The sequence below is a fragment of the Suncus etruscus genome, chromosome 14 (genome assembly GCF_024139225.1).
Source record: "Suncus etruscus isolate mSunEtr1 chromosome 14, mSunEtr1.pri.cur, whole genome shotgun sequence".
NCBI lineage: Eukaryota > Metazoa > Chordata > Mammalia > Eulipotyphla > Soricidae > Suncus > Suncus etruscus.
This window is the reverse complement of record NC_064861.1, coordinates 86620381-86648309: the sequence shown is the minus strand read 5'-3', so window position 1 is coordinate 86648309 and position 27929 is coordinate 86620381. Positions and strand designations below refer to the sequence as shown.

General features: G+C 61.2%; 1 protein-coding gene across 5 annotated transcripts in view; it reads right to left on the bottom strand.

Annotated features, from left to right (window-relative positions):
* The window catches only part of CIC (capicua transcriptional repressor), a 356202-nt gene that overhangs the window by 3505 nt on the left and 324768 nt on the right, over positions 1 to 27929 (bottom strand). For 2 of the 5 annotated variants that reach the window (XM_049787132.1, XM_049787133.1), the window contains exons 1-11: positions 18946 to 21759; positions 4458 to 4607; positions 4147 to 4375; positions 3931 to 4060; positions 3649 to 3831; positions 3365 to 3530; positions 2526 to 2728; positions 2203 to 2428; positions 1858 to 1961; positions 428 to 1637; positions 154 to 341 (exon numbers count right to left, since the gene is read on the bottom strand). In XM_049787132.1, the coding sequence (XP_049643089.1) occupies positions 154 to 341; positions 428 to 1637; positions 1858 to 1961; positions 2203 to 2428; positions 2526 to 2728; positions 3365 to 3530; positions 3649 to 3831; positions 3931 to 4060; positions 4147 to 4375; positions 4458 to 4607; positions 18946 to 21748 (5592 nt within the window). In that variant the 5' untranslated portion in view covers positions 21749 to 21759. Of the gene's footprint in view, positions 1 to 153; positions 342 to 427; positions 1638 to 1857; positions 1962 to 2202; positions 2429 to 2525; positions 2729 to 3364; positions 3531 to 3648; positions 3832 to 3930; positions 4061 to 4146; positions 4376 to 4457; positions 4608 to 6289; positions 6434 to 18945; positions 21760 to 27929 lie in introns of those variants that run through there. The other 3 variants (XM_049787134.1, XM_049787136.1, XM_049787135.1) reach the window with 2 other exon arrangements.

Sequence of the window (27929 nt, the reverse complement as noted above, 5' to 3'; positions counted from 1 at the left end):
CCAAGTCTAGGTAAAGATGAGGGCAGAGACACACAAAGGGACAGTGACAGAAGAAGCCAGAGGTCGGGCGCAGTACTGTGGGAGACACAAATCACTGAGGGAGGCAGGAGGCAGAGGGAGGAAAGCACAGGCAACACTGCAGAAGGGCCTCACCTTACTGGGGGGCTGTGCGCCATTCTGTACAGGAACCGAGAAGGGGGGGCTCACCAGGGGCAGTGGCTGGCCGGTCCCACTGCCCCGCACTGATACGCTGGGCGTGGCCAGGGGCACCAGGACCTTCCCTGGCAGCAGCTGGGCTGAGCCACCAGGTGGCGGCACCTGCACTGGAGACACGGACTGGGCTGCGGATGGGAAGAGCAGTTGAGTTGCAGGATATACCAACAGGCTGGTGGCCTCTTGCCTCCAGCAACCCCTGCCTGAGCCTCACCTTTGGGGGGCGGGGCAGAGGGAACGGACTGCAGGATGGGGATGCTAGGAGTGGGTGCGGTGGCAGCCAGGACTTTGCCGTTGGTGGAGGTGCCCGGTGGGAGGGTGAAGCGGATGCTGGTGGTGGGTGCAGGGCCACCAGAAGCCGCTGTCTTGGTCCCAGGGGCTGGTGCTGGGGCGGGCGCCACCTGCAGCTGCTGGGGCAGCGTGGGCAGGATGTACTGCACCTGGGTAATCCCTCCAGCCTTGCCCAGGGCACCCGGCTGCAGGATACCCAAGGGCACCGGTCCATTGGGGCCACTTGCTGCAGTTGCTCCTGAGCCTGCACTGGCCCCGCTGCCAGGAGCTCCCTGGGCAATGAACTGGACAGCAGGGGGCGCTGGGGTCCCATAACCTGGAGTGCCCACCAGTAGGTTGGTGACCGTGGCAGGTGCTTTCCCCACAGTGCCCAGCAGGGGTCCAGCCACCAGATGTGGGGCTGGTGAGGTGGCGGCTGCTGTCTTCTTGTCTGAATACACTAAACTGACGCCCAGCGGGGACCCTCCAGCAGTCTCAGTCCTAGCACCTGCCGAGTCATTGGGAGATGCCTCTGCCCGGCCGGAGGGGGGAAAGGGCTTGGAGGCAATGGGCACAGGAGTGCTGCTGACGGGCCGCACCACGCTGGTGACCATGGTAGCAGCTGGACGGGTCAGGGGGGCGGTAGGAGCCCCATAGGCCAGTGATGAGGCAGGGGCTGCAGGCATGCGGGCACCACTGCCCTCCCGGTCCTCTTTGCTTGGGGGCAGGGCCAGGCCCTGCAGGATGCCACCACCCCCGCCTGGTGGCACAGCAATGACTGAGGGGACTGGCGGCTCCAGGCCCCCCACACTCTCTGGTCTCTTGCGCCTGAAGGGGGCAGGATCCGTTGGGAGAAAGCGAGTGGCCTTGGAAGGTGTTGCTGGACTCCCAGACCCAGCGGGTGGCGGCCGGAGGGGACCGCTGGAGCTGCCCTGTCCCGACTCCTGGGTCTTGAAGGTTCCTGAGCCCAGTGGGAAGGAAGAGGCAGCCGAGGCAGAGGAGGCAGCCGGGGAGCAGGAAGAGGGAGCAGAAGTATAGCCTTTGACGAAAGCTGTAGGAGGGTCCGGTGGTCCTGGGGGCTCAGGGTCTATTGGAGGACGGCAGTGGGTGAAGGAGGAGCGGATCACGGGTGAGAACACCTTCCGGCCAAAGCCCTGGGTGGAGAGAGGGTGACACAGCCTGTCAGGCCCTGGGGACCTGCCAAGGCAGCACTTCTACAAGCTGAAGGCCTCAGTCACCCTCCTGGGACCCAAGTCTTGTGCAGCCAAATCTGCGCCCTTTCCAGGCCTGGATCTGCCTCTCATGCACAGAAACGAGGAGCACCCACCCTCACTCCCCAGGCCACTGGACAGGCTGAGTCCAAAGCCCACTCACCTTGTTACCCTCTGGGTCCTCCCCAGAGCTGTCCCCGCTCTCGCTGTCCGTCACCCGCTCCTTGCACTTGAGGTCGATGTCAGCAGCACTGAAACCATCATCAGCTACAGAGAAGCAGAGCATGTCACAGCTGCCTGAGTAGCTGGGCAGCCCGGCTCTGGTCTGGCTCTGCCTTGGAGAGTGCTGGCCAGTAGGCTGCTCCATAACTCAGGGTGCGTCCCCTGACCAGTGGAAAACCTCCGGGTTTTCCTACCTGACCCAGCTGTGTTTACTGGGTAGCGCTGAGGCCTGGGTTCTGCCCTCTGACCCTCAGCCTAACCGGCCCCAAGCAGGAGTGCTGCTCACCAATGACATCGTCATCCCCTTCCTCCTCGCAGATGACCATCCGTTCCTCGTCACTTGTCATGTCTTCGCTGGCTGCACGCTGGGAACGAGAGGCTCGGGTGGGGAGCAGCGGGGGGCGCCCACTGGCTGCCAGGGCCCCTCCCTCACCGGGAGCAGCAAAAGGGCCTGGCGCCCCATACTGGGCAGAGGGCTTTGGGCCGGAGTAGGACGCAGGGCCAGACACCATCTGCAGGGCAGGTACAGTGCAGGTTCATCAGGGGCAAGCCCGACGCAGCCCTCCCTGCCCTGACCACCCCAGCAGCCCTGCAGCCCGCACCCCAGACCTGAGTCAGCTCCTGGAGCGCTTGGCTGTCAACTTCCCCACCATCCAGGCTGTGCACCCCACTGTGGGAGAATGCCCGAGGCCGGGCTGAGCCAGGGCCCCCGACTGTGTGCAGACGGTCCGTCCCACATGAGCCGCTCCCCGGGGCTTTGGTGTCTGAGCTCAAGAGCGTCTGGGCAGCGACAGACAGGAGCTCTGAGGACACTGCAGGGTGGAAGGGTCGTGCTGGAGTCTAGAAGCCAGGGAAGCCCCAGGAGCACCCACAGCCCAGAGTCCCTTCCCATGATCTTTTGAAGAGGCAGACCGACCTCAGAATTTCCGGCCCAAATCAAGACTCTCTTTTTGTTTTATTTTTTGGTGTTTGGGGGGTGTCACACACCGGCAGCGTTCAGAGGTTACTCCTGGATCTGCACTCAGAGATCAGTCCTGGCAGGCTCAGGGGACCATATAGGATGCCAGGGTTCAAACCACATTCTGTCCTGGATCTCTCTGGCCCCCAAATCAAGACTCCAAACAGTGAAAGGTCACTTGATAGCAAGGTCCAGAGCACCAGCCCAGACAAGAGTCTTGGTTCTGGGTTTGTACTCACCAGCCTTCAGAGACTCCACCCACCCAGTGACCCCTGCTTCTAAACCCCACCCTTATGTGAAAGAGGGGGTGCAGCTCTGAGTACTCAGTACAGCTCACCCTGGGCCTAATGTGAGGATGAGAAGCCTTCCCTCCGCTTGCTGGCCCCTATGGAGAAAGGTCCTCGATCCAAATCTTGGGACAGAGGGGAATTTCTAGGGTGTGTGTGGCCAGCAGCTCTCAGGATGGGTGTCGAGATGGGGCTCTACTCACTTCCGGGGGCAGCAGCAGTGCCTGTCTCAGACATGCTCCGCTCTCGAGCCTCCTTGTGCCCCCCTGCCAGCCCTAGGTTTGGGGGCTTGGCCTCAGAGCTGGACTTCTTCCGGTCCTTGTTGCACCATTTCCAGTCTGGGTGAGCCTTAAAGTGGGCTTCCTTCACCTGCAGAAGAGACCAGTGGGGACACTCATATACCCACCCAGCCCACCCAGGCAAGGAGGGGGTAGGAGGAAAATGCATTGGGGGAATGTGAGGGAATGTGTGGCAGGGCGGACCTTACCTGAAAGGCCAGGTCATGGTATTTCTGCTTCTCCTTGGGCCCCAGGGCATACCACCACTCTCCCAGGATCTTGCTGACGGTCCGGTTGTCCTGGTTGGGGTGACGCTGGTGCACTAGGGCCCGGTGCCGCTTGCTGAAGATCATGAAGGCGTTCATGGGCCTCCGGATGTGATCCTTCTCACGCTGCGACAAGAGGGCCATGGGGCCTGGTTAGGGCGGAGAAGACAGGCAGGGCAGCCCCAGGGAGATCTGGGCCATAAGCAGCGGTGGGGGAGGGGGCACCTTGTTGGGGCTACGTCCGTCCTTCTCAGAGGATGAGTCCCTTTCCTTGGGCAGAGCGCTGAGGGACTGGGTCCGCCGCTTCCCTGGTGGCAGAGGCAGCTGGATCTCAGGAGACATGATGGAGAGGAAACTAGAGAGAAGCAGAGACAGGGAGGGACCCAGTTAGTCTCAGGCATCCGATACCTCACACCAGGGCTCAAGCCTCAGGGCACTCACGCATCGTCGTGGTCACTCTCCGTCTCGCTGTCCAGTCGGGACTCGCCTGGGGGCCCAGGGGTCTCTTCCTCTGTGGTGGGAGGGGGACCTTTGCCAGGGTCCACCCCACCCAAAGTGTGGGGAGGCCCTGGGCTCTCAGGGCAGGTGGCTCCGGGGGGCCGCCCAGGGTCAGCATTCCCGGTCCCACCTGGGGGCTGCTCATGAGCAACAGCTGCAGACTCAGCAGGTTCTGGGGGGAGAGACAGGCGGGTTAAAGTGCTCTGGGGTCCCCTGGAGCCCATCCCCAATCCCCCTCTACTCCCACCCCTCACCTTTGCTCTGGTTGGAGGTCACTGAGTGGCTGGAAGGTTGCTGGGCCTCACTTGGCTGCACGGAGGGGTCGGGTTGGCTGGGGGCCAGGAAGGGAACAAGCGAGTGCCAGGGGAACACAGCCACGGAGCGTGGCTCCACGTTTGTCCACACTGCGGGAAGGAGAAGGGCAGCAGGGGCTTGGCCTCCTGGACCTCGAACTGCAGCCTTTTCACTCCACCCGGCTGGCCACCCCTTCCCCATCCTGGGGCCTCTGGGCAGTCCGTGGCTGTCCTGCATAATCACAGCTCCCAGGGAGGTTTCTAGGTTTGGGTAAGGAAGTGTAGCACTCAGGCCCCACTTCAGTCCCTTGTCCCTGTCTGGCCACCACCACACACCAGGGAGCAAGCCAGGAAACTGACTGGCTCGTCACAAACCAGGCCATGTCTCACTGACACCCTGTTCTCCCGAGGCCCAAAATCCTCGGTATGCCTGGGGATGGCCCCTGGCCCCACATGTCATCTTCTCAGCTGCACCAATCACAGCCCCTCATTGGGGTCTCACACTCCCACTTTCTTGAAGCATATGCCTCCCACCCCCTACAGCCCTGCTGCCAGGGATGCAGGGTCTCAAGTCATGGGACTCACCCTACCCTCCCATGGGCCCCACATCTGCCCCCCCCCCCGCAAGCACACTCTCTCCCCACTCCCTTCAAGGAGAACCTGGCGCCCCACAAAGGGCCTCCCCACTGCCTTCCTCCCTCCCTCCCTCCCTCTCCCCCAGAGCTTGTCTTCTATCCAGCGTCCAACCTCCTGCCCAAAGACTGGAGTGGCCGTGGGGAACTCCTTGGAAATGGGAGACAATGGGGCAGCAGGGAACCGTGAGTGCCCACGAAGGCACCCGGGCCAGGTGTTTCCCTGAGGAGCTGCACAGGAAGGCGCTGCCCTGGCCAGGGCCAACCCCCCCCCCCCCCGCCCCGCTGCCCCGTCTGCTGGCTCCCTGGGGGAAGTGGAAGCAGCAGAGGCCCCTGATGGGGAAGACGGAGGAGGCAGGAGGGAAACGCCCAGGCCCTAGCGCTTGGTTTCCATCCTTCCAGGAGGCACCCATGGGATCAAGGGTGACCCCCTCGGGTCCACAGATGCCCCCAGCCCGGGCAGTGGAGCTCTTAGGGAGGCACTGGCCTGGAGGCCTGACACTCTGTGCCAGAGGCAGACAAAAAGAAAAGTAGATGTCAAGTGGCAGTGGCGGTGCGTCAAGTCGCGGGAGCCAGGAAGAGCGCTCCAGGGGCCCGAACCGTTAGGTGCCGGCCCTCCGCCGGCCAACAGTCCCGGGGACCCACCAGTCCCCCAGCTTTACCTGCACACCGGGCCAACCCCATGGGGGCGCGAGGGGAAGGGGGGCCTGGGGCGGCAGACAATGGAGAACAGCCCTCTCGGAACAGTCCTCCCCTCCCGAGCTCCTCCCCAGTGCACTCCCTCCGCGAGAGTGCTGCCCAAGGCTCCGGCCCCGTCCGTCCCTGTCCCTGTCCAGCACGCAGGACCCCGGCAGGTCTCTAGCCCGCTGCTCCAGGCCCCCTCCTCGGCGTCCGGGGCCAGTGGTGGGCACTCCGCCGCTGGATGCCATCGGACCCGTTCCGCCCGCCACCCAGCACACCGCAGCTGTCCCCAGGTGCTCCCGCCCTTCCCTCCACCCCGCGCGCCCTCCCGCACTCCCACCTGCCGCCGAGCGAAGCGACCCAACCACTTGGCCCGGGCGCTGCTCAGGAACTTTCCCCCGTCACCCCGCTGCACTCCAGAACCCCGTCCCCGACCACGACCGCCCCGACGCCGCGATCCCGCAACCCGGCGCTACTGACCGAACATGCCGAGGCCACGGGAGGCCGCCGCGCCGGACGCGGGCACCAGGGGCCTGTGCGCGGAGTACATGGTCCGGCGCGGGGTGCCCACCGCCCGGGGTCCTGCTGCCCGGCTCGGCGCCCGCCGCTCCGCCCGCCGCCGGCTCCGAGGCCGCCGCCGCCGCCACCCGCTCGGGCCCGCTCGGGGGAGCCGGAGGCCGCCGCCGCATGCCCCCCGCCCCCCGCCGCCCCCTCCGGCTGCCCCACGCGGGGGTCTCGGCCGGGCGGGCGCGCCTGCGCACAGCGCCGCCGGCCGCCCTCCCCGCCCCGCCCCTCCCGCCACCCGTCCGGGGGGCGGGCGAGGGAGGGAGGAGGGAGGTCAGAGCGCGCCGGCCCGGCCCCGCCCCGCCCCCCGGCGCGCGCGGGGGCCGTCGGGGGCCGTCACGGGGTGCGCGGCGCGGGGGCCATCGGCGCCGCCCCCTCCCTCCGCCCCCCTCCCTCCTCCCTCCCCCCGCGCGGCCGGCGGGCGGGGCTGCGGGGCGGGGCGCGGCGCGCGTGCGCGTGCGCGGGGGCGGCTGGCTCGTCGCTCGCTCCCTCCCGCGCAGCTCCGGCGGGTAACGGCTCCGCTCGGCCCCGCGCGCCCCGGCCGCCGCCGCCGCCGCCCCGCCTTTGCGGGCCCCGGGCCCGGCTCGGGTTCGACCTCCGGCCCCGGGCGGGCTGGCGGGCTGGCGGGCAGGCGGCCCCGCGTGCGTGCGTGCGTCCGTGCGCTCCCGAGCGGCTGAGCCCCGCGCCGAAGCAGCGCCGCCGCGGCCCCGCCCCGCCCCGCCCCGCCACTACTACGCGCGCCCCTCCCCCGCCGCGCTCCCCCGCCCTTCCCCCGCGGCCTTCCGCGCAGGCCACGCCCCCCGCGCGCCACCCCATTGGCTGCCGCCGCCGCGCGCGGGTCAGGCCCCGCCGCGCCCGCCCCCATTGGCCGCCCCGGGGGGGACGTCAGTCATATGCAAATCGGGGCCGGGCGGGGCGCGCGCTGGTTGGCCCGCCGCGCAAGCCGGGGGCGGGCCCGCAGTGGGAGGGAGGGAGGTGGGAGGGAGGGAGGGAGGGGTGGCGGCCGGGGAGGGCGCGCACTGCAGCAAAGGCAGCGAGCCAGGGCGGGCGGTTCAGGGCGCCGCGTTGCGGGGCGCCGCGCTGCGATGCGCTGCGATGCGCCGCGGAGCGGAGTGGAGGCCCTGGGGTGTCTGTCCTGTCCAGTCCAGCGCGAGGAACACTTGCTCACTCGCGGTCCGGTCCTCCTCCAGAGAGGGCGAGCCCGGCGCGCACGGGACTAGGTTTGCAAGGCAGACCTGATGGGGATTTGGCATGGCTGGCCGGCCACTCCTGCGTCCTCACCAACTTGGAACACCAACTGGCACACGGGCTGGCATCACACCTCTCCAAGACTTTTCTTGCCACACCCATTCCCCCCACACACCCCTGGTCTGTCGGAGCAGCTGCGCACCTTCGGCACCTGCTCACCTACGTGCTGCCTCCCAGAGGTCAAGCCATCACTGGCACCCACCGCCACACGCCTTCCCTCACACATCCTCTGCCTACGGTGCAGTGCGTGCCCTGTCACACATGCTTCACCAGTGCCTATCCTCACTGATCCTCCAGCCCACATGAACCATCACACTAGCACCAAACATCTCCTACGGCTCATGACAACCACCGCGTGTCTGACAACACCCTGTTACACACATCCTTCCCACACAACTCTTGCTGCTTTACACATCTGGACTTCTTGCCACCCTTCCCCACACACAGGTTAGCTGAGCTCAGGTAGGCCACCAGACTGACCCCACACGCCACAAAGCCAGGCACCTCAAAGGAGGATGCATGCAAGGAGGCTGGGGTTCGATTCTCAGCATCAACAGCACTAAGTCAGTAGTATCCCCTAAATACTGCCAGGTGTGACCTCAAAGCAACCTGATAGGGGCTCAAGAGATAGTACAGAGGGGAGAGCACTTCCTTCGCACAAGGCTGCCCGAGGTGCAATCCCCACCATCTTGTAGTCCCACTGCCAGGAGTAATTTCTGAGTGCAGAGCCAAGAGTAACCCTTGAGCATCAATGAGTGTAGGGCTCATCCCTCCCCCACCGAAAAAAAGTAAAATGATGTAAAGGAAATCAGGACCACTCACAGTTGTCACCCTGGCTCATTCAAAGACTTATACTCCAGGCAGGAAGTCATGAAGGAGGGGAAATTAACACAGGAACAGCTTTGCTATGGGTGCTTGCATGCATTACCTGCTCATAGAACCTTCCTGGTCGGTAGAGAGGTATGCTTTTTTTTTTTTGGGGGGGGGGGGTACTTGTGGCAATACTTTGGTGTCACTCCTGGCAATGCTTGGGAGACCATATGTGGTGCAGGTAATGAACTATACAGAATGCTCAGGTCAGCCCAAGCACCAATCCACTGAATTATCTTTTTTTTTTGGGGGGGGGAGGGGGGCACACTAGGTGGTACTCCTGAGTTACTCCTGGCTCTGCACTCAGAAATCGCTCCTGACAGGCGTGGGGGACCATATGGGATGCTGGGATTTGAACCAGGTTCTGTCCTGGGTCAGCCATCTGTAAGTAAATGCCCTACCTCTGTACTATCAGTCCAGTCTTCCACTGTTTCTGGCCTCAATGATACTTTTTTTTTTTTTTTGAGTGGGAGGAACCTACCCAGTGATGCTCAGGGTTACTCCTGGCTCTATACTCAGGAATTACTTTGACGGTACTCAGAGAACCAACCATACAGGATGCCGGGGATCAAAGGCAGGTTGGCCACATACAACAAGACAAGCACTTTCACCAGCTATACTGCCCCTCCAGCCCCCAACGTTACCATTTTGTTTGTTTGTTTGTTTGAGTCACACCCAGCGGCACAGGTTATTTTACTCCTGGCTCTGTGCTCAGAAATCGCTCCTGGCAGGCACGGGGACCATATGGGATGCCAGGATTCGAGCCGTCTATCTGTGCTGGATCAACTGTGTGCGAGGAAAAGGCCCTACCGCTGTGGTACAAGGGTACTTTTCTTTTAATGCCCATTTCTTAGGAGGGGAAATGCAGTCCAAAGAAATTGAATACATTGTACAAGGCCATGCCCATCAGAATGACATAGTATTCCAACTCCAGGGTCAGAGCAATAATGCAAGGGGTAAGGTGCTAGCCTTGCAGACAGCTGACTAGGGTTTGATCTCATATCCCATATGGTCCCCTCAGCACTGCCCGGAGTGACTCCTAATTGCAGAGCCAAAAGTGACTCCTGAGCATTGCCAGGTGGAACCCAAAACCTTCACACTGATGCCAGAGATAGTATAAAAGTTAAGGTGCCTGCACTGCATTAGTCCAATCCCAGTTAAATCCCTGTCACCACACTTGGTCCCCTAAGCACAGTCATGAATATCCCTGAGCACAGCTGGGAAGGGCCCAAGAGAGAGAAAAAAGTACATATATACATACATACATACATACATACATACATACATACATACATACACACACACCTCTAGATGGACATGGGCAGAGACTGAGAGGTAGGTGGGGAACTGAAATCAGCCTCAGCGAGACAAGAGGCAAGACAAATCAAAGGGTATAGTGTAGAACCGGCTGCACGGGGATTCCAGGCTGTGGATTACCCAAAAGGAAAGGGGCCAGGGGGGCACACTCAGCAAAGGCAAAGACTTGGCATCCCACTTGTGAGGGGTAAAGGTGGCAGGGGCTCAGTTGGCTCCAGACTGCTCAGAAGACCCAGGATGGTGACAGAAGCAGAGCAATCTCTCCAGCCGGCCCCAAGGCAGGCAAGCAGTGAAGGCAGGGAGGGGGCAGAAAGCCAGTAACCTGAGCTCCGAGGGGAAGGGGAGGTCTGTGGCCCTCTGACCTCCAGACTATAGGGTCAGACACTTGGCGGCAGGCCTGGAGGGGCCACCAAAGGGACTATTAGGTGACCGCCCCCTTCTCCAGATGCAGCACCAGACACAGCCCCTCCATTACCTCACTGCCCCAGGGATTGCAATGTGAGGCAGAAATCAAGGCTGAAATCAATGTGGCCACTATGGCCTCCCCACCGCGGGCCCCCTCCTCTCCCCTGCAGTGAGTCACCTACAGGCTAGTTAACCCCTTCCCCACTGCAAGGGATGTGCTGAGAACCCTGCCCTGAGAAGCCCCACTTCTATAAAGTGAGGAAAAGTAGAGCCTGGCACAGCAGGGAGCAGGAACCCCACACATCTGGGCCAGCTGCACATCTGGAAGAAAGCAGTGCTTTCTCAGGGGGGCTGGAGAAGTAGTACAATAGGCAGAATGCTTGCCTTGCACACACAGCTGACCCCGGCTTCATTCCCGGCATCTCTATATGGTCCCCTGAGACTCCCTGTGCTAGGAGGGATTCTTAAGGGCCGCTGGGTGTGGCCCAAAACTTTAAAAAAAAGGGGGGGGGAGTACACATAGGAGGAATGGGGGGGCCGGGAAGGTGGCGCTAGAGGTAAGGTGTCTGCCTTGCAAGCGCTAGCCTAGGATGGACCGCGGTTCGATCCCCCGGTGTCCCATATGGTTCCCCCAAGCCAGGGGCAATTTCTGAGCGCATAGCCAGAAGTAACCCCTGAGCGTCAAACGGGTGTGGCCCAAAAACCAAAAAAAAAAAAAAAAAAAAAAGGAGGAATGGGAAGAGGCCCTCTTTAGGGTAGGGTACACACAGCCAAGTGGGGCCCCAGTTTGGCAGGGAGGGGCCGGAATCCAGGCGGGCAGGAAGGGCCCCCCTGCCCTGGGCACTGGGCCAGCCCTATACTTAGCTTCCATTGTTCAGAATGGAGGAACCCCCGGGTGGGGGTAATTGCAGAGGAGAAGAGGGTGCAGAACCTATCCTCAGCTCCCTCTCTCCTGCCATAAGCTACCCCAAGCGGGACCTCCTACAACTGGCAAGGCTTGAGGAGGTTCCCCACAGCAGGGCCCCATCAGGAGGGTGCACAGCCACCCTTAAATTGAGGTGGTCCCCAACTCCACAAAAGATTCGGTCCGGACCAGCCCCTGCTGCACCACCCTTCCCACCCCGGCCGGGGGACACGGGACAAGGAGCCTAGACGAGACACCACCAACCAACCAGCCACCCCAGGCAGCACGCACAGGCTGGGGCCTGCCCGGAGGCCTTGGGGCATCGCGCCAGGGATGCTCGACAGACCGCGGGACAAGCAGACACTTTGCTCTGAACTCCCGCCCGCCCCGGCCAGGCCCCATTTATTGAGCCCACAAGGCACCGCGCCCCATCTCCACCCTCCGGGGCTCTCCAGGTCCGGGCGCTGGCCTGGGCTCACCAGCCAGGTGTCCCCAGCTCCCCTCTCCCGCGCTCCACTTACACACCCACCCACCCACCCAACCCACCCAGGGCGGCGTCGGCGACGACGGCCAGGGTTGCCTGGGGAACGAACCCCGGATTGGGCTGCCGCGGATCGGGTGGGATGGGCTGGGATGGGGGCCTAAAAATAGCGTCGGGGTGAGTCAGTCCGTGTGTGAGTGGGGCTGGGGGAGGCAAGGGGGGCCAGGAGGGAGGGGAGGGAAGCGGGGAGGCTGAGGGGGAGGGTCCCCCGGGATCGGAGGAAGGGCAGGACGCCGAGTGTGGGTAGGGGTGGGCGGCGGGAGGGGGCGAGCGCACAGGCTTGGGGGGCTGCGGGGCGGAGGGCGGGCGCGTCCCGCCTTTCCCTCCCCTCCCGTCCCCTCCTCTCGGGCTCACGAGATTTTCCACTCGCCGCCTGGCCCCCCGCCAGCCCCGGCGGGCCCCACAAAGCCGCTTTGTGCCGGGAGGGCGGGCGGACGGGCGGGCGAGCGCTCGGCCGGCCTGACACCCACGCGGGCCGCGGCGGGGCGCGGGCCAGCTGGCACCCGAGCGGTCTGCGCGTTGGGGTGGGGGGGGTCCCCCACCCTGCCCTAGGGCGCGGCCGCGCAGGGGTTAACGGCGCAGGCGGGGCTCCGGGCTCGGCCACTCGGCGGCGGCCAATGGGGAGAGCGCGGGGCGCCGCGGGGCCTCCCCTCGGGGCGCGGGAACCCGCACCCCGTGGTGAGGGCGAGGGCGGGGCGCCCGAGGGGTGTCCGTCCGAACCCACGAGCCCCCAGACTACTTCCCCCCTAAGTTTCGGGCTACGGTGGGGGTCCCTCGCTTTTCCCGCCCCAACGGGGAGCTGAGGCGTCCGAGCCTCCTCCGTGGGGGGACGGAAGCGGGGACAGCAGAGGCGGCGCGGCGGGCCACAGTCCAGCCGCCTGTGGTGGAGCCACTGCCGCCGGTGGTAATGGGGGCCAGACGCCGTCGCCGCCGCTAATGCGCCTCGCCTCGCCTCCCTCCTGGCCACTAATGGAGCCATTAATGCCCGGGCGCCGGCGGCTGCGGCCGCGCAGGCGCATGCGCGCGGACGGGGGCCGGACCCGCTGCGCCTGCGCGCCGCCGCCGCGCCGCCACCGCCGCCGCCAGGAGGCACCCTGAGCCCTCGCAGCGCCCAACACGTTCCTAGAGGGGCTGCCAAGCGCAGGCGACTCGGGGCTCGGGCGCAGGGAAGGCCCCCTGACTTCACCGGACTGTTCACACAGCACCTGACGCACGCCCCTCCGCCGACTCTTCCTTTCGCAGTCTAGACAGTCTCCAGGCTTCTGGCATCTTTGACGTTGCCCCTCCCACGCCTCACGCTTTTCTTGACACTGCCCGGGTTGGAATCCCACCTGCCCTGGCTGGACCTGCCCCGACACCTTGGCTTTGTTTTTCTTGGCTTTTCTTTTCTCCTTTGGCCACACCAGCAATTCTCGGGGGTTACTCCTGGCTTTGCACTCAGGGATGACTCCAAGAAGTCCTGGGGGACCAGGTCAGCCAACGTGCGAGCCCAAGGCACTATCAGTCCTTGCTCCCCCCTACCTTGGGCCAAGCCTAAGCTCCAGCCTCCGCCAGCCGCTCGCGCTCATGCACTTCCACCCCTCCTGCCTGGACCGCGCCTCCTCTTTCTCTCAGAACCTGGAAATCCACTCACTCCACAAGCTTCAGCTCCTAAGTTCCCGCCAAAGCGAAGTCCCCTCGCCAGCTGTGTCTGTCACTGCTTCCTCAGGCCCTACCTCCCGCTCTGATCATCCTTGTCTGTGCTCAGCCTAAACTCGACGGAGGGATGGGGGCCTTCTGGTGATAAAGGGGCTCACAGTTTGAAATCAAATCCTGGGGGCCAGAGTGAGAGCACGGCGGTAGGGCGATCGCCTTGCACTCGGCCGGCCCAAGACTGAGCCGGGTTTGATCCCTGGCATCCCATAGGGTCGCCCCGAGTCTGCCTGGAACAATTTCTGAGCACAGAGCCATTATGTAACCCGACGCTGGGTGTGGCCAAAAAAATAAAACCTCTGGTAGGGGGCCGGAGTGATAGCACATTGGTAAGGTGTTTTTTCCTTGCACGCGGCCAACACAGGACGAACCCCGGTTCGAATCCCGGCATCCCATATGGTCCCTCGAGCCTGCCAGGGCCAATTTCTGAGCCCAGAGCCACCCTGAGCACCACCGGGTGTGACCCAAAATTAAAAATAAATAAATAAATAAAATAAATAAACCTCTGTGGGCAGAATTGTGACCCTGGGGTCAGAGCGATAACTCAACGGTAGGGTGTTTACCTCCTTGCTCGCAGCCGATCCAGGACTGACGGTGGTTCGAATCCCGGCATCCCATATGGTTACCCAAGCCATTACTGGGCGCATAGCCAGGAGTAACCCCCGAGTGTCACCAGGTGTGGCCCAAAACCCCCCCAAAAAATAAAAAACCGAGACTGATGTGGGGAACTGGAGAGCCACAGTCGCTCTTTGGACCTTATTTTACCCACCTGCCTGGGCAGCGCCAGTGGCTCCCACCTAAGGCCATACCCAGCAAAGTGGGTCTCAGTGAAAACAGCTGGCACTGAATGGGTTTGCTGAAAGGCAGTGTGGGCGCAGGGTGATCCGGACCGTGCCCTCAAGCACGTGGGTGGGGAACAGGCTGCTTTCCTGCTGTCCCCCACAGCCGGATCTCCAGGCCTGGCCCTATTTCCCTCCCTTCCTCCCTGTCTGGAAACAGGTGCTTGGATGGAGATGGCTCTGCAGGATGGCTCCTGACCCTGCAGCAAGCTACAGGGACTACAGGGTCAGTTGGTTTGTCAAGCAACAAGAAGGGGCTCAAAAACTGGACTCCCAACTTTCCCCAAGGAAGGAAGGAGAGGACTTGGTGCCTTGCAGCTATCCACTGCCATAATGGAAAACACCTGGGTGGTTCAGCAGCAAAACACTTGCCTGTGAGGCCCTGTGTCCATCCCTGGCCACTGCCCAAAAATGGGTGGGGAGGAGGCAACGGAAGATAGCTCAAAGGGCGGGAGCATGTGTCTGGTGCACAGTGCCCCAGATTCAATCCCTAGCACTACATGCCCAGAAACACACACACCCCGCCACCACCAGGAGCAACCCCAAGCACTGCCAAATATAGCCCCCAAAACAAAAAATAAATGGGAAGTGCACCTGATATGTACAAAATGGCAATAAGGAGCTAGGATACAGGTAATAAGTATCTGAAAAGCAAGACAGAGAGGGACAAAGTGAAGTCAGGAGCCCCAGACAGGCCTCCCCACAGAAAATGGGGACTAATGTTTAGGAGAGACAAATGAAAAAGATATAAACAACCAGGTTCAGAGGCCGAGAGACAGTACAGTGGGAGGTCACTTGTCTTAAATGTGGTCGACCCCAGTTCAATCCTCAGCACCACATATGGTTCCCCAAGTCTCGCCGGGAGTGATCCCTGAGAATAGAGCTAAGAGGAAGCCCTGAGCACTACTGGTGTGCCTCCCCTGCCCCCTCCCAGAACATTTTAAGAACCAGATTCAGCATTAAGCAGATGGAAGTCCAGAACGAGACAGAGCCAGAAATAAACCTCAGAAAGTTAGTTGAACACAGGCACCCAAGAGCGAGAGAGACCAAAGGCCACACAGAGGCTCAGGGCTGTGCAGACAGGCCCGGAGCAGCCGCTGTTAGACTGGGGACGCCAGGCAGGGAGCTGCAGAGGGGCCGTGCCAGGTGTGGGCCAAGACATCTGGCCACCTGGGCTGAGGCCTCGGGCCCTGGGGCGGCTTCCTCTCCCGGGGAAGCAGCAGGGCGGGAAGAGTAAGAAGGAGGTGGCCGTGGCAGCTGGCTGGCCTGACCATGCGCAGAATGTGGAGAATGCCGGCTGCCTGCCCCGGCATGTCCCCCAGCGGAAGCAAATGCCTGGCGGGGGGCAGGAGCAGGCAGGCTGCCTTGGGCCACCCCCTCACACCTGCTGCCCTCTGAGCAGGGGTCAGACCCTGGCATGAGCTGGCAGAAAGGGTTGGGACCCTGGTACTTCACCGCACCCCTGTGGAGCTTCTACTTTCATTGACCCCTCAGAGGCAGAAGACCCCAAGAGACCTCTCTCCCTTCCAGGGACATCGGGAGGCCTTTGGGAGAACAAAAGAGTCTAAGTCTGCTGGCCTCAAGGTGGAGGGCAGCCGGGATGCTCAGTCCGGGTGTTGTCAGGAGGCACAGCTCAGAACTGTTGGGACAAGTACTGGACAAGTTCCGACGACCTGGAAGCCTGCAGCCCGGGGCCTCCCTTCCCTGAATCTCACCCCCAAATACACAGACATACAGACAACAATCCCAGTTCTTCCCAGTTCTTCCCAGTGCTCGCTCGCGCTCTCTCTCTCTCTCTCTCTCTCTCTCTCTCTCTCTCTCTCTCTCTCTCTCTCTCTCTCTCTCTCTCTCTCTCCCTCCCTACCCCCCCCTCCTCTCTCCCCTCTCCCCCACTCTCACCCCCTAGACTGGCAATCATGCTCTTCCCAGCATTTGTGCCTCAGAAGCTCTGATTCTACCAGCAACCCTCCTGGGACCTGGCACTAGGATTGCTTCAGTGAAAGGGCCAACCACGAGGAGGACCAGCCTGCAGAGCTGGGACTTGAATCCCAGCAGCCCTGCTTCCTGTCTGGGTGAATTTTGGCAAGTCAGTGCCCCCTCAACCTACATGAGAACTAATGGTGGTGAAGACCCCAGGGATGTGGAGGACTCAGAGACTACAGGCTTCTGAGAAGGGTGCCCAGCTGGGGCTCAGTGAGGGACTCAACAGTTGGTGTCCTGGCACTTTTGGGACTGCAGGTTGTAGCTCCCTGGCAGGGTGAAACCCTAATCAGTCTTCATTCTTACTCATCTAGAAAATGGCGGCAAGCCCCACTGGGCCTCTGAGGACCCACAGCAGTAAGGATCACAAGAGACCCAGTTCTGGGGCCAGAGGTTCTGGGAACTGTGTGGGGACTGTGGGCATTGGAGGACAGGAGTTCCTCTGCTTCCCTTTCTTCAGCAACCTAAGAATGAAAAATCCCTGTAGTGGGCCCGGAGAGATAGCACAGCAGCATTTGCCTTGCAAGCAGCCGATCCAGGACCAAAGGTGGTTGGTTCGAATCCCGGTGTCCCATATGGTCCCCCGTGCCTGCCAGGAGTTATTTCTGAGCAGACAGCCAGGAGTAACCCCTGAGCACTGGCGGGTGTGGCCCAAAAAAAAAAAAAAAAAAAAAAAAAAAAAGAAAAATCCCTGTAGTGGGCTGGAGCAATAGCACAGTGGTGGGGCATTTGCCTTGCATGCAGCTCACTCAGGATGGACCTGGGTTCAATTCCTGGCATCCCATATGGTCCCCCAGAGCTTGCCAGGAGCGATTTCTGAGCACAGAGCCAGAAGTAACCCCTGAGCATCATCGATGTGACCCAAAACCAAAAAAAAAAAAAAAAATTTAAACAGAAAAGAAAAATCCCTGCAGTCCAAATTCTGTGGTGTTTGCTTGTATCAACAACCAACAAAAAAAGTACAAATTGTTGAAGATGAGGATGAGGCCATGTAGATGGCAGAAAGGGCTGGACCACAGGCTTTGCATATGGTCTTCCACCCACCCCAGTATTACATGTTCCCAGAGCAAGCCTCAAGGTGGGGATAACCCCAGAGCAACACAGGGCATGCCTCCCAAAAAGAGAACGAAAGGCTGAGTGAGGGGAAAGAAAGCAGGACTGGTCCTGGGTTGTGGTGGGTCCGTCCTATCTGGGCCTCAGGTAGGAGCTGCCATAGGAGCTCTGGGTCCCTGCATACCTTTCCCTAGTCTTCTTTCTGCTCCTCACCTAGAAAATCCACTTCTTAGCTCCCTAGTGCCTCAGGTTAAAGTTCACATGCCTCCTAAGGGCATCTCTAATCTGACACTTGCCCAGGAGAGCACCAAGGAGAGAGCCACACAGCCTTACAGCCTGCTGGCTTCCTGCTGCCCTTGGCTTCGGCTTCGAGGACAATTTCCTTCACACACTGGCGTGCTTTCAAGGCCTGGAAACAAACTTCCCTCTGCCTGCAGGCCCCACAGGCTGCCTTGCCAGGCTTGCCTCGCTACACCCTTCCCCTCTCCTTCTTCCGGCCCCTGGCCACCTTCTCCCATCCAAGCAGTAACAGCGCCAGACAGTCACTGACTGGGGACAGCTCCAAGCTCTCCAGGGACCGAGTGCCATGATGAGAAGGAGTGCTCTGGTCTTGGCACCAACCAGCATGGGGCCAGGCTGAAAGGGGCTGATGTCTACAGTGGAAAAACAAGAAAAAGCTGCTGGGAAAAGGCTGGTGGCAGGCCTGTCACCCTCCTTGATAAGCCTCAGCCTGGCCTGGCCCCAGGCATCCCCCCCAGCACCCACCTCAGAAACATAGCCACTGGCCCTGCCCCTGCCCTCCAGCTACCCTAGCCTTCTGCCTCCTCTGCTCCCTGTCTGCCCTGAGACTCTAGGATACTGTCCTTATGCAATGGGTTTGTATACCCAACCCCCACCTGGAGATATACCCAGCTCCCCTCCCTGGCAATGCCCACACCTATGACACTGACCCTGGGCAGTAGCAAGAAAACTGAATTTGCACTGCCAGACAGGAGGTCCTGGTGGCCACACCAGCATGGGGACGAACAGCTGCAAGCAAGCCTGCCTGGGCTTAAACGCAGGTTCCTGAGCAAATGATCAACCTAGGCTCACAGCATCCACCTTTTAAGGATGAATGGCAGAGGTAGAACAATCTAGTATCCGAAGGAGGGTTTCAAGCAGGGCCAGGGATGTTGGGGGTGCATGTTACAGGGATGCATGGGCTGGGTATGCGGGTTCGGCAAGATAAGCCTCATGCAGTGCTTATCACAGGGATGCCCCCGCCAGTCCTCCAGACACAGGAGCCGGCATCGTGATAATCATCTCTTCTACCCCATCAGCGCCACAGGGGCAGGCTCCAAGCTTGCGCTCTGGAAAGCTTTGCCAGGGGTGGGCCCTCAAGAGCGCCCCCCACAGGAGGCCTGAGGAAGGAGACTTTCAGTCTTCTCACCAGCAAGGCAGCAGCCAGCTTCCCCTTGAACCCTTCCAAAGGGAGCGCTCACCCCTCTTGAAAGCCAGATTGTTCACGGGGAGCCCCCAGGCCAGCAGAGAAGACGACTCAGAGAGCTGGAGCGCACTGTCTGCGTGCAGAAGCCCAAGGTTCCACAAGGTCCGGAGCGCCACTGGGAGCGACCCCCAGCACCTTACTAGGAGTAGCCCTGGAGTTTGGCCAGATGCGGCCCCCAAATTAAACAAACGAAAGACAAAAGCGAGCCCTCACTCGCCCATCCACCGCACCTCTTACCTGTCCCGGGCCGGCCCATGATCACTTCCTTCTTGGGCGCAGGATGGCTGGCATAGCTGCTGGGCACCAGGACGGGCAACAGGGCCGCGGGGGAGGGGTGGAAGGCCACCGGTTGAAAGGGCGAGGAAGCCAGGCCAAAGGTGGGCATCGGCTGGGCCACAGCAGTTGGCGCGGCAGGAGGCACGGTGATGGGCACTGGGGCTGGCAGAGGAGGGGGCAGGCCAGCTTTCCCACTGGTCACTCCGGGGGGGATTGGGGTCTCTCGGCAGCCCCGTCCAGTCCCTCCGGCCCGCACTTCACTGGCAGTGCCCACTTCCCCTGCGAATTTGGAGGGCAGTGGCACGTCGGGGTTGCGGACGATGACAGGCGAATCCCGCTGCACAGCGGGCACCCTCCGCACTGAGGGGCCCGGGTCGGAAGTCAGGCCAGCAGGTGGGGGCAACAGCAGTAAGGGCGAGGGCTGGCGGGACCGGGAGAAGGGCACAGCAGGCGACACAGACCGGAAGCCAGCCGGAGTGGAGGGCGTCGGCGTGTGGGATACGGTGTCCGCGCCAGAGTCGAGGCTGTCACTCTTCGGGAAGTCCGGGGCAGCCCCTCCAGGTCCTGAGCCCGGAGCCCCCAAAGCCCCTGGGTGTGGCAGCAGCTCCGTCTTCCGCCGCCCAGGGCTGATGGGCACGGTGAAGGTCAGGTTGGTCTGGAAGGTGGGCAGGATGCCGGAGGAATGGCGCTCTCGGGGGGCAGGTGGAGGCGGGTGGGGGCCCAAGTCAGGGGGCGTCAGCACGCCAGCCTTTGGGGTGCTGGCACTCAGGTGGCGGCTGCGCACTGCTGAGCGCTGGATCACGGGTGAGGCGTTGATGGGGCTGAAGTTGGCAGGGCGAAAGCCAAAGAGCGGGGAGGGCGAGGGGGACGGGGCTGGCGAAAAGGGGGACTGCGTGGACACGGGGGAGAAGGATGGGGTGCCCGATCGCGAGCTGCCCAGAGACACAAGCATCACGGCTGCCTCGCACTCGTCGAACTCAAAGCGGGAAAGGTCAGTGGGGGCCACGAGGCGTGGTCGGGAGTCCCCGCGGGTGGCCACGCTGCTGGCCTCGCTGTCCCTCGACGTCTCGTCTCCCCATTCAAACTCGGCACTGCCCTCCCGGGCCACCACGCCAGCAGCCCGCCCCGCTCCACCGGGGCCACTGTCCGCCAAGCCCTCCATCTCCTTGGTCCGCATGGACAGATGCCGCGAGCAGTAGCCACGTCGCTGTGACTCCTTCATGCAGCCGTCTCGGGAGCACAGCCGGCGCCACTGTTTGCCGTTGAACTTCTTGCGGATGCCGTTGGGCGTGCAGACCACGTCGCCCTTCTTGTACTTCTGCTGTGCGGCTGTTAGCGGAGTGCGGGCCCGGGCAGTGGGTGTCACGCCCTTCTCCAGGGAGGCCACGCTGCTGCTCCTGCTGCCACCCTGGCTGCCCTCCTGGCACGGTGACGGCTGCTCACCAGGGCGGCCGGGTCCGGCGAAGGCTGGAGACTTGGGGGGCGGTGAAAGGAGTTGGGGAGGGGGCAGTGGCAGCAGGGCAGGGGTGCCCAGGGCAGGCGGGTGCTTCTCCTCACCCTCCTCACAGGTTCCCAGGTTGCCTCCAAAACTGATCTTGGAAACCTCGGCATCCTCAGGCTGCTTGGGGTCCAGGGCCGCAGGGCAGGGAGGCAGGGGGGCTCCAGGTTCAGCATGCTCCTCATCAGGGCCCATGGGGGGCTTTCTTGGCAGGGCCTCTGGCTCCCAGGGGGGCCGCAGCAGTCGCAGGCTAGAGCGAGCCACCCACACGGCCTCCTCGGCCTCACGGTGGGGCAGCTGGGAGGCCTGAGGGGGACCAGTGGGGGGTCCAGCTTGGGAACCCGGGCCTGGGCTGAGGCGGACCTTGTAGGCAGCAGGCTTGGTGGCCACCTCCACCACCACACCCGCACGGTAGGCAGCCACACCGGGTTCCACACAGGTACACACAGCCGTGCCAACTGCCAGCGCGCCCGGGGGCGGTGTGGCATCTAGAACCACATCCACCGAGCTGCCACCAGCGCCGCCACCGCCCCCATGTGCCCCCTCGTAGAAAGTTAGGGCCCGATCCCCTGGGAACTGCACTCCTAAGTCCTGGCTTCGGCGTACCTGGCGCACCACAGCAGGCAAAAAGAGGCCGTCGCTGCGGCGGGCCAGCACACGCTGGGACCGAAGCTGCCGGAGGTCATAGCTGGCCCCAGAGCCGCCCTGAGGCCAGGCCCCCGGCCCCCCAGCTTCGGCTGGCTCATCCTCTAGGTCAGCCGAGTGCTCACTGGCTGTGTCGGTGGAGGAGGAGCGGGTGGAGGTGGGGGGCCGTGGAGGCACCCCCGGGGCACCAGCCTCCTCAGGGGTCCGAGCCTGCTCCTCAGGGCCCCCCGCTGCCCCGCAGGTCCCATGCTCTTCCACATACTTCTTCTTGGGCGCACGTGACTTGAACGTGGCTGTCTTCCGACTGAGGGACGGCTCCCAGCGGCCTGCCTCTCCCTCTATCTTGGGGTCCTCCACTACGCCTGGGGTCTGGTCATCAGGGTGCAGCTCTGGGGTCAGGCCCTCGGCCCTGGGACCCCGCTCGGCCTCCTCCTCACCTTCAGCCTCTTCTGGCCCTGGAGGCAGTGGCGGTGGCGGCTGTGTCTCATCCTCTTCTTCCTCGGGCTTGTCACCCTCCTCAGCACCCCGCCGCCGCAGGGCCTTGGCTCGGGTGGCTGGTGGGGACCTGCTCCCACTGCCAGGACCGGGAAGACCTGTGCATGTCTTCTTCATGGGCTTCATTGCTTCTCCACCTGCGGGGTGCAAGTGAAAACAGGGATCATTGAGGGCCACTCAGGAGCCTCCCCAACCCTGTGTGTTCGCCCAAACTGCAGCAGGCTGAGACCACCCCTTCAGCTCCAAGATCCCCCAGGCTTCCTCTCTGGCTGTCCCCAACTTCTGAGGGCCCCAGGTCAGCACCCAAACACAGCTGGACAGCTGGACAGCTGGAGGTCCCCAGAGCTGTACGCTTTCTGGAAACACCCCTTGGCTTCTCTGGGGATACATCCATTTGCAAAGAACACTACACACACTTCGACACCCTGACAAGGGGCCAGGAAGGGGTTCCTGCCTGCAGAGCATCTCTCCCACCTTGAACTGAAAAATCCTGGGCTCAGGCCCCTGAGGAATCCATGTCATCCCCCCACAGCCTGCAGGCAGGTGCTACTATCAGCCTGGGTGGCACTTGAGAAACACCAGGCGCCAAGCACACAGCTCAGCCAGCCACGTTCACGGAGCTGGGGATGGCAGAGTGAGGGTCAGACCCAGGCGATCTGGCTCCCCAGCTGGGCTCCCAACCATTGCAGTGTGCTGCCGCCTGTCACATGATCCAGAAGGCACGCTTCCTTGCACTGTCACCGTCCAGAGAGCATACGCAATCTCTCTCTCTCTCTCCTTCTCTCTCCTCTCTTCCTCTCCCTCTCCCCTTCTCTCTCTCCCTCTCTCTCCCCCTCTCTCTCCTCTCTTCCTCTCCCTCTCCCCACCTTCTCTCTCTCACTCTCTCTCTCTCTTTCACACACACACACACACACACACACACACATGTATGCATGCATGCACAGAAACAGAGGTGATGGGACGGGGACAGGGCCCTCCTTCTACTCTCCACCCCCTCCCGGGCAGCCTGGCATGGCCAGGCACTGTGCAAGTGAGGAGAGACAGCTGCCCAGTGCACACTGCACCCTGGGCCTGCCAGGTAGAGCCATCGCCCCAGATCCCAGCAGGAAGCAGGCAGGGGCACGTCTGGGGCTACAGCTCAAACCCTGTGCTGCCTCAGGGCCCTACATGAGCACACGCACGCACAGATGCACACACACAGGTACACACACCACACACACGTCATCCTGGGGGGTGACACACTACTACACCCCATGGTTCTGCTGGAGGGGAGACTGTCCCTCCTCCCCCAGCACCCAGCTTGAAACCAGCAAGCCCAGCCCCCACTTCTGGTTTGCCTGCATCCCCGCCCTGGCTGGGCTGGCTCTGGCTGGATGGTTAAGCAGCCAGGACTTAGCGGGGGAGCTTTCCTGGCCCCCAAATATGCCCTCCAACTCCAGGTAGGGGTAAGTGGGAGAAGGTCAAAGAAAGCAAGACCAGCCCAGCAGGCCGACCTCACCCACTTCCTCAACAGTCATTACTGCCCGCCCCCTTGCAAGCTGCCCTGAGAAAAGAAAAGGGAAAAACTTTACTCTGAAGTGACGACCTGAAGCTGAGAGGCCAAAAGGGGCCTTCTAGGAGGGTTGGGGGAGCCCAGGCTCCTAAGTCAAGCTGTCAGAGGCTCCCCTAGGATCCTGTACCCCAAGCTCTCCTTACGAGAAACAACTCCTGGTCAATTCTGGGTGCTCATAGGCAGTGCCTGCTCCTGCTGTGCCAGGCCACCAAGTGCCCAGCAGCTGAGCAGCCACCACTACCTCTCCACTGACCCCCTGGGTCCCAGTCCTGGGGCCTGAGAGCCAGCCCTATCCAGGACAAATGCAAACCTTTGCAGACACCAGTCCCTGTATCCTGCACTCTGGGGCTGGGCCCTGCCTCTTCACCCCAGAAGCCAGGCCTGTTTTTTCCCCCACGGGGCCTACTCCCTTCCTGTCCACCGGGCACGCAGTAATTCCTACCAGGCCCCATGGGCCCTCACCTCCCTCCAAACCTGCCAGCAACTCCCGACCCTGTCTCTGGCTCTTTAGGGTCTCCAGCGAGATGCCCCCAACAGCCCAGACAGGACCAGCTGCTCCGCCACTCTCACCCATCCTGTCACCACCTCTAGCTTTGCTTCTCCCCTTCTAGGTCCCCTCTTCACTCACCCCTCCTTGTCACTCTCATCTGTCACCCCTTCCTGGCAGTTACTCTTCTGTCAATCATCTCCGGACCTGTCACCTTCGCTTCCCATCACCTTTCTGTCCCCCTCCTCCAACTCTGTCCCCTCCCTCTCCCTGTCACCCTGATCTAATCCTGTCACCCCTCCATTCCAGTTACCCATTCCCTAGCCACCACCCCTCCCTGCTACCCCTTTCTCTTCATTACTTCCCCCACTCTGTCTCCCCTTTCCATCATTCCACCCACACCTTTCCCCAGTACCCCCAACCCGTCCCTGCCACCTGTCCTCTCTCGACCCCCAACACCCCAAATCCCCCCAGCCCGTGTCAGCCCTGGCCCCGCCCCTCACCTTGGGCTCGGCGGGGTTTCGGGGCGGGGGGCCGTGGCCCCGGCTCGGTCCGGTCCGGTCCCTCCCCGCCCCCCCTCCGGCTCTCCCTCTCGATTCTCCCTTTTTTTTTACTCCAACACACAAAATGGTGAATGGACCTGCAACAGCTGGAGCAGTTAGCCAATCAACGACCACAACCCCGCTGACCGGCGCCGTCCTGGACCAATCGAAATTCGAAGCCGAGTGGGACACGCACCCTAGAGAAGAGCGACGTTTCGCGAGACCAATCGGAAGCACCCGGCAGCGCTAGTGGGCGGGGCCAAAGCCCAAGAACGGCCTCCCTCTGGGACCGACACTAACCTAAGCTTACGACCGCCTATCTACCAAGAGCCCCGCCCTACGGCACATGATGGACAACGGTGAGGCCCAATCACAGACTGTCAGAGTGCTAAATGACAAATACAGTATCCAATCGCTATGGACCCCAAGCCGAAACCCAGCTCTCTGGGGGACAGTAGCCAATAAAAGGCGAGGAGGCAGAACTAAACGACAGGCTATCCAATGAGCAGGCGTAGAGGGCGGGGCTTGTGCATTTGTTGACCAGCGAGTCGCGGTGCCTGCCGGGAACGGTAGTCTCCTCACGTCTCCCGCCCATAGTGAACAGCGCGGGAGAGACTACAACTCCCATGTAACAGGGTGCCTGGAACGCCGAAGAATCCGGGAGAGGGGGGGAAAAAAGTCGGAAAGGGCAGTTCCTGGTGAGTCTCACTGGACCCGAAGAGAGCGTCTTAGCCCCGGGGCCCCGACTCACCCCTCTTCCTAAAGCTCTGGTGTCATCGGGAGCTCTTCTCTGTGGCGGCGGTAGCGGCACGAGGGGGAGGTGCGAGGAGCAGCCAACCGCCGCCCGCGAGCCCGGCAGCCAATCAGCGACGGCCGGGGCGGCGCAATGACCTCACCGATTCTACTCTCGCCCCTCCCCCACGCGGTTGTTGCTGCCGGTAGCCCGGAGTAAGGGAAGTTTGGGGCCGGGGGAGGGGAGGCGAGCGAGTGATGTCACTTTCCCCCCTCTTGATTGGCTGTCGGGCGGCCGGGCCAGCGACCAATCCACAGTGTCAGAAAGTCTGGCGCGGCCCCGCGGAAAGCCCTGTTGCCACCGGGCGGGGGAGAGAACGCGCGCTAGTTGGTGGCGTGGCGCGCGCTGCAAGGTAGCTAAGGCGCACGACCTAAGAGTTGGGGGGGATCCTGCCGGATAAGTCACTTCTTCTTTTTTGACACTTAGGATGGAGCGCTTTCCTAACAGACCCCTCCCCTGCACCCTGAGATGAAGAAGCGCAACGCTTCCTGGGCTTCACACTGCTTTCCTTGCAAAGCTGCACTTGATGGGGAGGGAGGTTCCCATTTGGGGGAACCCAGATTTTCTTGCAAGGTCTGGGAATAGAGAGGAAAGAGATATGCCCTACCAGGAGTAGATCCTCGCTACCCAAATGCGGGGTTTACACCACCCGATCTGCACTCGTCTGGTGCATTCACACCCTCCTCCGAGTTGCATCTGCCCTAGATAGAGGATAATGGGGAGCAGTAAACACGGGGCGGATGGGGGAGGCTTTTGCAGCCTGGGATGAGTTTTCAGGATCCACAGGGGATCACATGAGTTAGATAGAAAATGTCTAGCTAGCACAGTGGTAGGGCGTTTGCCTGGCACGCAGCCGACCCAGGCCCGATGGTGGTTCGAATTCCAGAATCCCACTGAGTCCCCTGAGCCTGGCAGAAGCGATTTCTGAGCGCAGAGCCAGGAGGAACCCCTGAGCGCCCCCGAGTGTGACCCAACACACACACACACCCCAAAAAAAAAGAAAAGAAAATGGCCTCAGTAATGGGTGCATACTGGCCAGATAACCTTTGTATTAATCATGAGGCCCGGAGCGGTAGCACAGTGGTAGGGCATCTGCCTTGCAGGCGCTAACCTAGGACGGACCGTGGTTCGATCCCCCAGCGTCCCATATGGTCCCCCAAGCCAGGAACGATTTCTGACTGCATAGCCAGGAGTAACCCCTGAGCGTCACCGGGTGTGCCCCCCCCCAAAAAAAAAATCATGACACTATGATAATGGCATATGGGTGTTTCTCTGAGGGCTCTGAAAAAAAGTCAGTTGATGGGGCCAGAGAGATTGCACAACGCTGATCCAAGACCTAAGGTGGTTGGTTCGAATCCCAGCGTCCCCTATGGTCCCCCGTGCCTGCCAGGAGCTATTTCTGAGCAGATAGCCAGGAGTAACCCCTGAGCACCGCTGGGTGTGCCCCCCCCCCAAAAAAAAAAAGTTGATGGGGCTTAAGTGATAGTACAAGGGGTAGACCTCTTGCCTTGCACATGCCCAAACTGAGTTCAATCCCCAGCATCCCATTTGGTCCTAAGTGCAAAACCAGGAGTGACCCTGAGCTTTGCCCCAAAAATGTCAGTTGCTCAGTGGGTGGGAAAAAGTTGCTCACTGAATATGAGGGAGCTTCACATTGCTCTTGGGAAAGTCCCACTGACTACAGCAGACTGGCCTTGAGAATAGGGGAAAGGTCACACTGCAAGGAATTTGCACTGGAAAGAATACTATACTATTGCTTACAGTACCAGAGAGCAGATCTTTACTGAGAGTTCACACTCTCCTGCGGAGTGGAGAGCGAGTTACAAGGCAATTTATGCTACAGTTCTGGGTTGATACTACATCTGAGCAAAGGCTCCACTCTCATTGCCCACTGACCATTTTAGACCATCCTGTGGCCAGAGGGGTTCAGTAGCCACAGATAGTGCCCCCTGCATGGAGACGCACCACCATCTGCGTTAACTTGCTCACAGATCAAAAAGGGATTGTACTGTCCCTGGGGAGGCTCCTACTGGGCAGAAGTTCACATGGCCCTTGAAAGTCTGCACAATGGCCGTGGGAGATTTCCATTGATTATAACTGCCACGGTTCTTGTTTCACGGCCAGTCAGTTCTCTGGCGTGCTGGAAGATTCAACTGTTTTGGGGGGCGAAAGTTTTATGCCCCATCATTGCTCTGTGAGCAGTGGTCTAGAATGAGATCATAGATGCCTGTTCCTGCAGGATTCCCCTTGACTGTGGTCTGTTTATGATGCCCACTGAGGCATTCCATTGCCTTTTCTACCTACCCCCAGCTAGGGAAGACTTCCTTTGGGACCTGGGGTGTGCCCAGTGCATGACCTATCTCTTGTCATGGAAGAAAGGTGCACACAGGAAGTTGTACCTTGCCCCCAGGAGAATTACATGCAATGGAGTGAACTCAGTTGCGCAATTTATTGAAGTGACTAGTCTGTGGGGTTGGGGATGCTGCTGCAGGGAGAAGTACATACAGGCAGTTCTGGGTCAAGGTCCCACAGCTGGGCAGCACTTCTGCCCATCTGTGTGACCTTGGACAAGTCACCCTCTCTGGGTTTCTTATTTATTTTTCTCTTCTTTTTTTAAAGTTTCTGTTTTTGGTTTTGGTTTTTGGGTCACATCCAGCAGCACTCAGGGGTTACTCCTGGCTCTACGCTCAGGAATTCGCTCCTGGCAGACTCGGAGGACCATGTGGGATGCTGGGATTTGAACCACCGTCTGCATGAAAGGCAAACGCCTTACCTCCATGCTATCTCTTCAGCCCCTTTTTTAAGTTTTTTGTGTTTTGCCCAGTGGTATTCAGAAGTTACTCCTGACTCTGAGCTCAGGAATTACTCCTGGAGGTACTTGGGGAAGACTATATTGGATGCTGGGGATCAAGCCTGGATTGGTCATGTGCAAG